At 41.0% G+C, this 10,300-nt stretch overlaps 1 protein-coding gene across 1 annotated transcript in view; it reads right to left on the bottom strand.

Annotated features, from left to right (window-relative positions):
• Positions 1 to 611: 611 nt before the first annotated feature.
• ZNF804A (zinc finger protein 804A) overlaps positions 612 to 10,300 on the bottom strand; it is a 14,082-nt gene continuing 4,393 nt past the window's right edge. Inside the window, exons 2-3 of the mRNA XM_009870345.1 lie at positions 6,236 to 6,366; positions 612 to 3,903 (exon numbers count right to left, since the gene is read on the bottom strand). Coding sequence (XP_009868647.1) covers positions 612 to 3,903; positions 6,236 to 6,366 — 3,423 coding nt within the window. The remainder of the gene's footprint in view (positions 3,904 to 6,235; positions 6,367 to 10,300) is intronic.

Genomic DNA, 10,300 nt, shown 5'->3' with positions numbered 1-10,300 from the left:
CTCCCCTCAAGGTATTAGCCTCTCAGCCTCCTTGATAAATCACTGCTGTATCGGAAACCTGATCATCCCAACATAGCAGGGGTAGAGGATGCTATTCAGCTGCAGAAGAACATGGAAGAACAACATCCATGAAAGATATAATGAAAGATTTTTTGATATAATTAAGTAGTTAACAAAAATTTATTGCAAGAGATAGGTTATCACTAGATTTACAGCTTCAGAGAACAGAGTACAAAACATAGTGCATCAGCTTTGTCTAAACATTAAATAAGTGCAAATACACAGAGATAAAAAAACAAAAAGTGAATACTTTACAACATAAGTTATAGAACTATAAATATATTTTATATACATTATACATATTCTAAGACATAATTTTCACTTATATAGAGTTCTTATTAGTATCAGACTATTCAGTGCTTTAGCTATAGTTTAGGTCTGAACTTTACATGAATGTTTGCATCATTATACTTACAGTAAAAGCTTCCCAAGGAACGGGGCATTTTAACCAGTTTTTATTTCACAGAACCTTTTTGCAAAGCCAGGGGGGCTGGGGGAAACAGCAGGACTGCTTAGCTAAAGGCTCCTTCCCCCATCCCCGAGAACCCATCCTAAAAGAGGGGCTGCAGGGGGATGATTGCTGGGTGTGGGGACAGCAGGGACGGGAAGACGGCATGGGGCAGCGGGGGGAAGGCCAGCTGGGTGGGGTGCAGGATCGAGGGTGGCAGCAGCGGTAAATGCGGTGGGGGGACGAAAGGCGCGTGGCTCCCCGGGCAGAGTCGCGGTCCGACTGGTAGATGAGGTAAAGGAGCTCTGGAAAGAGCCGGGACCTGCGAGAGGAACTGGTGGTGGGGCTGGAGGACCTTCAAGGTGCCGGTGGCAGCGTGCTGCTGGAGGACGGTGTGATGGATGGTGGTCACGGAGGTAGAACGCAGCGGCGGCTGCAAGGGGTAGGGCTGCAGCGGGGAATTCAGGGGCTGGAGCGCCGGAGGAGGGAAGGTGAACTTGACTTTGCTGGCCAGCACATTTTGTGGCATGATCTGGTGATATGTCTCAGATGGGAGATCTTTGAATTTTTCATGGTTATCTGGAGGAAGTATCAATGTCTGATCAGGTAGGGTGAAGGGGGCTATTAACTGCTCAGCAGTTAAAAAGGTATGACTGTTTACGTGTGCTTCTTTGAACGGCAAGGGTGGTGGGCTGCTGAATGAGCCAGGACTACACTGTACCCATTCACCGGTCACCTCGTTTATTTTCTCCTGCGGTAGAGACTCGGCAAATTCATAATGGCAAAGATAGGATTTAGGAAGAGCTTGTTCCAAATGTCTGCTGGAGAGGGGAACTTTGTAATGAGCTTGATTTTCAGGGCTGTTGACATTTTCTCTTTTCTTTTCATCTTGTAGAACTTTCTGCATGCTGGCAGCTGCTGGAGCACTGTGCTCAGGAGCAGAAGCAGTAGAATCTGCGATGATGTCAGAAAATGTACCGGGAGCGCTTTCCATTGCAGCACACGTTGTCACTTTGTCATTTTCCAGCACGTGCGAACTATTGGTTTCTAGAGATGACATGCTTTCCTCCAGCTGCATTGTTTCATCTGTATCTTTTGCACTATCAGCTTTGAGATCCACATTAATTTCCTCTAGACTGTCTCGAGGCAGGAAATCCCCTAAAATACTTATTGTAGAATTTGGAGAATTTTCTTTGAAAGGTTTGGAGGTCTCACTTGAGTTCCTGTCAAGGAATACGTGACGGATTTTAGTTTTCCTTCTCCTGTGTTTCCCTTTTGCTTTGTGATGTGTACCTAAGGTACGTGCTTGCCTTAGATGTTCCTCCGCTGATAACATTTGTCCGTAGGAGCTTTCGTCTGATGAAGAGGAATAGGTATGCTGCCTCCTCTTGCGGCGGGATTTTTCAGGTTCCTCTGTCAAAACGTTGTAACCTCTCTTTATAGACTGGTTTTGACTTGGACTCTTCTCCTCCCTGCAGTGTCCTAAACATCTATGCTCTGGGCTACAGCTTGACCTTCTGATTCTCCAGCTACAACATGTTTCGGAGTACCTTAAGCTGTGCCTCCTGGAATGTGGAGCCAGCTGCTTTGCCTGTCTCTGAGAATTTGCTTTGCTCTTCTTTCTGCGTGGTCGTTTACAAACACGGTGTTGGCCGCTGTTTTTTGCACTCCACACATCACACCAGCCTCTGTCCCCATTCAGGTGATCTGGCACAGACATGGCTCTCTTAAGACTGTTTTCAATGCCAGCTTTTTGATGTGACTGCTGTATCTCATCTGGATCTAGGCAGATATTCCCCGCATCATGTCTGCTCTTCTCTGGAATATTTAGGAGTTGCTGATACTTAGTTTCATCTCTGTAACTAATTTCTTTTTCAGTCACTGACGACATCTCCATTTCTGCCCCTGTGGTTTCCCCACAGTGATGGCAATGACAACGGCATAATTTTTTTCTCCTTTTCCGTTTTCTACTTCTGTGAAGCCATTTCTCATGGCCTTCTTTGATCCAAACTTTGTTATATTTCTCATCTATCACAGTGTTTTGTCGTAAGTGATTTTTAGAAATATGATACTTTTCTATTTTTCTAATCCTGAATGACTCATCCAAGGACACTTTAGTTTGATTTTTTGCAAGATCACAATTTCTGATGAGGGAAATATCACTTTTAAGGGGTATTGTATAGTTGCATGCATTTTTATTCATTTCAGTTTCATAATCACTACACTCTGAAGTAGGTTTATTTGTAAAATCCGAAACTAAGCTATGGTTGGATTCAGTTTTATGGTTCAAATGAGGTATGTTTGGCTGATGCTTGGGCTTTTCATGGCTGCCACTTGCTCTTGATAACTTGAAATCAAAATATAAAGGATTACAGCTATAAGAAATGGATGGGTGTGTACTTGTGTAAATTAACATTTCTGATGGCCACTGAAGAATATTTGATCCGTGTTTGCTAAGAACAGGAAAAAAGGGTTCGCAAGGTCTCTTGTGCATGTCTGGTTTGCTTTGTGGGGTTCCACTACTACCTTCATCAGACGGTGATGGCACTAATGCGTCTGCCCCTAGCTTTTTAATTTCAGCTTCAGTTGTGGATGAACCACTGCTCCTCTCTTTATCATTTTCCTCCGTGACATCCTGCACAGATAAACAATCCTCCATGACTGCTTGCACCAGAGTCGTGTTTGCCTGGAGCTCATGACCGCTGCAGTCCTGGGGCAGGACCTGAGTACTCTCCACAAACACCGGCAGAGTCTGGTCTGGTAGACCTGCTTCACTGACATCGATACCATGGCCACCCATGTCCGAGGACACCATGTGCTTCGAATGGGACACAGCAGGAGTTAACATGGGGCTCTCTAGCACCCTGCTTTCTTCACTGGCCAGCTCTTTTGACTCCTGAGCTTCAGGAGCTTCTGCTATGTCTATGCATTTTTCCAGCTGTGGATGAAAACAGTTATGTTTCTCCTCAGGGCACAGGACTATTTCTGCTGCTGAAGGAGACTGAAGGTTACACGCTCCTGGAACAAACCTACTTCTTCGGCTAAATCCATGCTCTGTAGACGTTTCGTCATTATATTCATAGAACACGGCAGCTGAAGACTCCAGTTTGACCGCTGCTTTCTTAGGAAAAGCAAAAGAGAACCCAACTCTATGTCCTTGAGCTCCTTGAACCTGATCTCCACATTTGCTAGCATCAGATTTATTACTACATCCATTTCCGGGAGTGGAAGAATTAACAGAAGCAACATCTTTACAATTCTGAGCATCCTGCGTTAACGAATAGCTGAAATCCTGTTTGCCGGCAGAATTGTCGGCAGCACTTTGTGGGACATCATTGCGATGGTCTCGCACAGTCACTGTAGTGGATTTGAACATGGGGCCACTTCCAGGTGCACTAGGAAGGAAAACAAACTCAGAATTAGTACCTTTCAGAAAACTGCAGTGAGAAATAGTGTTACACTGGTATCTTAAGGGAGATTTTTTAAAGAAAAAGGAAGGATCTGTGGACACATAGATTTAAAAAGTCATCTTTTATAACAAGATCAGTAGACTAGTATTTAAAAAAAAAAAAGAAAAAGTAAATATCGTGCCCCCAGTTCCTCCATGTGAAGTTACCAGCTGAAGGGCTAATACTCCTACCAGGTAGTTCACTTTTCCTAGATGTACTAGCTGGCCTAACAAGAGACTGTGTATCTCCCTAGAAACTGTACTCCTCCTCCCAGCAGACCATTGTGGCTGTAACATTATTACGATATTCCTTTGTGCTACAACATATACTAAAACAGAGAGTAGCCTCATAGATTACTTCCCTCTTAGTCATCATCCTAGTGACGGCTGCTCTGCCCATGGGCGATCACCCAGCAGCTCCCGTCCTATTTGTGTTCACAGACCGAACCGTCGTAATGTCAGCAATTTCTTTCACAGAAAAATAATACTGAGGAGAGGATTTCAGCTGACAGTAGTGAAGTAAGTGATTCATCCTTCTTGAGAAAAAAATCTATCACTGTCTACTTCTGTTCTTCGTTCCATGTCCCCTTCCCATCTGTTCTATTTGACTTAATAGGAAAGCAAAGAGAAAAGAAAAAAGTGTTTAGCCTGCTAATTTACCAGGATCCACAGGAAATGCTCAGCACTGGGAGTACTGGACTTAAAAGAATTTTTGTTTTATAAACCAAACTATTTTTTGCTACAGAGCAGAGCAATACTAGATGACGGGTCACTGGGAAAACTTGCACATATCATTTAGGATCCCAAGAAGTGCTGAGATAAAGAATGACGAACCCCGTTTATTTGGTCTAGAAATAAACGCAGAGGTTTTACGAGAAAGGAATTCCTCATGAGAATTCCTGCCTTGACCAGTTCTTCATAAATTAAAAAGGTATATTGAAAAACCCACACAAATCCTTTCTTTAACAGAATAAAATGGTAAAATCTGAAAAATCCACCTAGAAAATGCCAGCTTAAAAAAATCCTGTGTGTCTGTCTATATCACACCTCTAAGAATGCATTAAATAGCAACTCTTAAATAGAGAAATAAAGCTCTGAAATAAATTCTCCTTCAGGAACCAGAAGAAGGATATCTAACAAAGAAAAAAAAAAAAGCAGAAACAACAAAACCCTGCAAAATGCGTGCTTCAATAGCATGGAAAACCAGAAAGAGTAATTTCCTTTTTCTCCTGAAATATGTCAGATTTTGAAGTATGTTTAGGGGGAATAATAGCTAAAGCTGGGAACATAAAAATCATGATCCTCAAGTATTAAATCTGGACAGTTAAAAAACTGGTCAAAGAGAGTTATCATAAAATGACAAAAAAAAACAAAAATAAAAATTAGATGTTACATTTCTCATGTCAAACAGCCCTCACGGCATTTGTGTCCCATTCATCTGCTTAGAGAGACTCTGTTTTAGCTTGCTGCCCACTGTCCAAACTACAGAGACTATACTGAACGAGAGCTACAACTTGGCTGGACTTGTCTGTTAGTTTATCAGGTAAAACAAAGGCCAGAGAGAAAAAAAGCATTTGCGTTCTAGCATCTAGTTTTTTTTTGCTTTTTTCCCCTTTTCCCCTGAGATTCCACTATGAAAGGTTGGTACCTATATTTTCAGTGGCTTGTCAGTGTTGTAACTATCATGTATCAAAGGAAGAGTAGTCATAACTAGCAAGCTCACTATTAATCGCATATTCAAAACTAAAAGGCACAACTAGAGCAAGGAGTCACTTACGCAGGAAGAGGTAAACACTTTGTTGAGCTGGGGAAAAGAAGCACTTACCTTCTACTATAGAAAAATCCTATTATTGAAATTTAAAACCAGATTTCTGGCTGCTTTCCCAAGCAAGCAGTTTGAAAACTAAATCGCAGAGATCTGTTACATCCCAGAAAGACAGACTGCATTCCTCACCTCATCAATGAAGTAGTGTCAGCCTTCAAATGCATGACCTAGTTCTCTCAGCTTTCAACCAACGTGCCTGGTTTGATGAAATATATATGAAACACATCTTTTTTGAAACTAAAAATACATGTCATTTCAGCTCCACTGAAAAAGCAATGTTAAACATTCATTTCTTTGCATAGTGTGAATCAAATTACTGTACACATATGGCTTCAAAAACACCATAAAATGCCTGTGTGGGGCTCTGAGCTGAGGTACTCCGGCAGCCCTGTATTCCACAGCACCAGTGGCTTATTTTAAAGCCCTTTTTGTGTTTCAGCAGCTATGCACTTACCACGTTCTCTCTTTCCTTAGCTCAGCTAGCTTGTGCAAACGTTGAAGGGCTTTTTCCTGTTTCCTTTCATCTTTTCGTGACTTGGATGCTACATTTCGAGCAAACTCCCTCTGTTTCAGTTCCTTTAGTCTCTGCAAGAATTAAGCCATATAATGCACATAAAAAAATTTTTATACTTTTATACTGACAGTTACTTTCTCATAAGCACTCACGGCAGCAATTATTTTTGAACCTTAACCAAAGTGACTCATTCAATAAATTGTATAAATTTCAAGGGAATAGGCAAAATACATAGTGATGCTAGTGGCTAACCTGCTAGGTTAGAGATAGCCCAGAAAAATTTACTGTTGCTTTTGGTTTTAATGCAGACCACAGGAAAAGGGGATTTTGTTTTCTTTATATCACAGAAGACAATATGTAGACTCTTCCCCAATCCCTCATGTCAGCAAAAAATATTCCTGTAAGTCCCAAACCCCACCAGTTAGTGTGTCCCCAGTATTGCTCACAGTCTAGATAATATCATCCTACGAGATCGTGATCTCATGACTCTGGGAAGAACCCAGTAACTTGCCCCTCTTTTAGTGTCCAAGGGCTAAGCACTGGCCATGAAAAGGGACGACGTGCAGCAATTCTAACTTCAAATTGTTCAATTCTTATTGCATGCGTTGGATACACATGTAATGGAGTTTGCAGAACTCTATATGCACTGTTCTGCCTCTTCTCAATTTTTTTTCCCTATCCACAGAAAACTATCCCTCATATAATGTCATTCATTTATGCACTGAATTTGTCTTTGCCATTTTGGATAATCCCAATACCACCTTGGCAGTCCTTTTAATGTCTAGAAACATATGTGTAGAAACATGCTGAGAAATCAAACAAAGTTTGCAGAAAAACAAGCATTACTCCCTATTTTAAAATTTTGTATTATTTTTCTAATAACTGGATAGTCCTTCAAAGACATCCTTGATAGATACAGAGAAACTGAAGAGATAACCACTTCTTCCTTAATTTACATTTTGTAGATATAGTTATCAAAATTTGTTTTATTTGTTAATACAGTATTATGAATAAGTTATATTTAAGGTTATAAATTCACTCAGAACTAACTCGGAATATCACAGAAGGGATGAACTTTGCTCCTCCCCTCCTATACTCCAGGCCTTGGCATTTAAAGACAGGATTTCATTCCATTTTGTAGAGTTCAGTAACTCCTCATTTTTTTCCCTCCAATGCATAAGAAGAATGCAACAAAGGAAAAGAGATAAAAGGGTGCTTTCTCCTAACATGAAAAAGCTGAGGTGTATAAAAATCCATAATCAGCCTCCAGCAGCAGCACTTTAATTACTTAAATGATTACAATTAGTGATTTGATTCTTCCCAGCTTTTGACCCCTTTTCTCTTACTGCTCAAAGTTAGCAAGGTTCCATGCCATCAGGAGGGCCAAAGTTAACACAATCCCATGTTTCAGGGGTGTGAGTAGGGTCTCACTCACAGTGAATAGGGAAAATGTTGTTAAAGGAAGCTTTACATGATCTTGAAGGCACAGCAGATGCATCTCCTGTCTATTATTGCCAAGGAAACATCTTTCTACTGATTTGAGCCTCTCAGCAGCCCAATCAGTCATTATCTGTGTAGCACTTACCAGATCTAGTACATAATTTTAAGTCATAATTTTAGTCATAATTTTAACGTAATTAAACTGTCCCCCTTGATTGCTACAAGAGAAAGGAATCTGAGAGCCTGGAAGAAGTTTTGTGTGCACAGCCTTCGTGTCAGACTGCCTGCTCTTCTCTTCCAAAGAAAGACTCGTCTGAGAGCTCCCCTTCCATCAGAGCTCCTTTCCTGTACAGAAAACTGGTCTTAGCAGAATACAAACTAGTTATACAATGTGTTTTGGTTTTTCTGGTGTTGGTTTTTTTTTTGTTTGGGTTTTTTTTTTAGGGGGGGGTGTTTTGTTTTCTTACAACTGGTATCTCAGTCTTTTTCATGGAGAGCTGTAACGATCTAGAAGGATTGTATTTCAGTGACTCCCAAGGACTTTAATCAAATACCTACATATAAATGGAACTTTCCTTAGTTGTAAACTACAAAACATACACCTGGTGCAAGCTGGTTTGAGATCTGATTTGGCAGTTTCCAAAAAAATACTAGTTTCTATATGTAAAAGGTCATCTCCGAGAGAATCAGTACGTCCCCATCATAGTTATTTTCCATTTGTCTTTATTTAGCCACCTGATAAATTATCATCACCTGCACTCCCTTTCTGCACTTAGTCATGCTAGTGATTGCTAGCATCACATTTATGCTGCCCTATACTTGTACTTTTGGGGAGTTTGCTTGTATTATGCACATGAACACAATATATTACCCAATTGTAAGCAAAATGCCATTAGGCCGTGCATCCTGAGTATCACAGTACTGCCCCCTTCCAAGATGTTCAAAGTAAATGGCAGCAATAAAAAAGTGTGCTTTTCTCCTAAAAAGCATTTTTTTTCTTAAAGTTTTTATGCCTTTGCATGTGGCACTGATGCTAACTTCAATGGCTAGTTTAATGCTGGTTATGTTTGTTTGTTTCCATGGATCAGTAAATAAATAATTAGCAGGCAGTCATACAGTATTTATATACGATTCCCTCCTGCATTTTGCTCTGCTTACAAACCAGCTCAAAACGTCCTATTCAAAATCCTAGCAAGCCGAGTTCAACAAACAGTTCATGATGAATAATTAAATGACGCTTCCCCAAGAGAACTAAACGCCTTCATCATTATCTCGACGGACCACTGTCCATTTGCAAAGGTCTTCTCCAAGCTGGGAGCAAAGGGAAGCCTGACCCCGATTCTCCAGCCTTGCAATGGGATCCTGCAACCGGGCTGCTTTCACTCAGGCAGAAGCTGGATTATTTTAAGAAATCTAACCAAAGCAGAAATATTCCACCTATTTCTGACAAACTCAGCCACAAACCTCATTGCAGACCCATTACATCCTGCTGAGACCAAGTATGCAAGTTCAGATGAAAAGAAAGACTTTGCCATCCTATGTATGCATGAAATGGCACGAGAAGACCACGTGAGGTTCCAGCTCAGGTGTGGCTGCACTTCACTCAGAGGGACACAGCTCAGGTATCTCCAGGCTTGCCATGGAAAATATCCATCAAAAAAACCCCGAAAATACCCAACCAAAAATAAAAGAAACTTCCAAAGGGACCCCATTTCTGGTTACTTCACCCTTGTCTTCATTTTCCCATTTATCACATTAGACAATTAATTTCAGCATACCACTTTTCAAAAAGCTCATGCTGAGCTTCCTAATTCTCCCCTGCATTTTATAATGCAGGAGCCACAAGTCCAGATCCTGCTGCAAGAGCCAGGTGCCTGAAGACCTCCGTGGACCAAAGCCTCTTGAAAGCAAAGGGACATTATGGCATTAAGTGCACTTACATTACTGTAACAAGCCTTCTGCCACCTTGCAAAGTGGTTGTTCTGTTTGTGGGCTTTTTTTTTTTTTAACTCAAGATTTAAGCACTTGTAACAATAGCACTTCAAATTAATAGGTCTTCAAAACATAGAAAAGAAATTAATTAATAAATACACTCAGGACAGAGAAAGCACATAGAGGCTGAATAGTGAAACACAATGTGCCTGAATACTATGACACCAGGTGAAAAAATGAGGAGGAAAAAAACCACAACAAGAAAAAACTAGCAACAAATAATTTTATATCTCGAAACATAAAATTTAAATTTATCAGAATTGACTCTGAAGAAAAGCAGTGAAACTTTTAACAAAGTTTATGAAGCTGAAGGGGAAATCATAGGAATCAAGACTGGTACAGGCTCTCTCTGCAGCATTAATATCTCACATAAAAACCAGCCATCCCCCACCCCCCAGCACGAAGGCATCATCTAAGGACTGCTTATTCAGAGAGGGTCTCATAAACTACCCCTGCAAAAGCTTATCTCCCCTATCTAGGATCAACTTTAACAGGGTCAAGGACGGATGGGAACAGTTTTTGTAACACCAGGAGTCAGAAAGATGCCTATCAGGGGATTTCAGGGCAGAGCGG

This window comes from Apaloderma vittatum, unplaced genomic scaffold, assembly GCF_000703405.1.
Source record: "Apaloderma vittatum isolate BGI_N311 unplaced genomic scaffold, ASM70340v1 scaffold8465, whole genome shotgun sequence".
Taxonomy (NCBI): Eukaryota; Metazoa; Chordata; class Aves; order Trogoniformes; family Trogonidae; genus Apaloderma; species Apaloderma vittatum.
The sequence above is the reverse complement of the archived record's forward strand: the minus strand, read 5'-3'. Positions and strand labels throughout refer to the sequence as shown.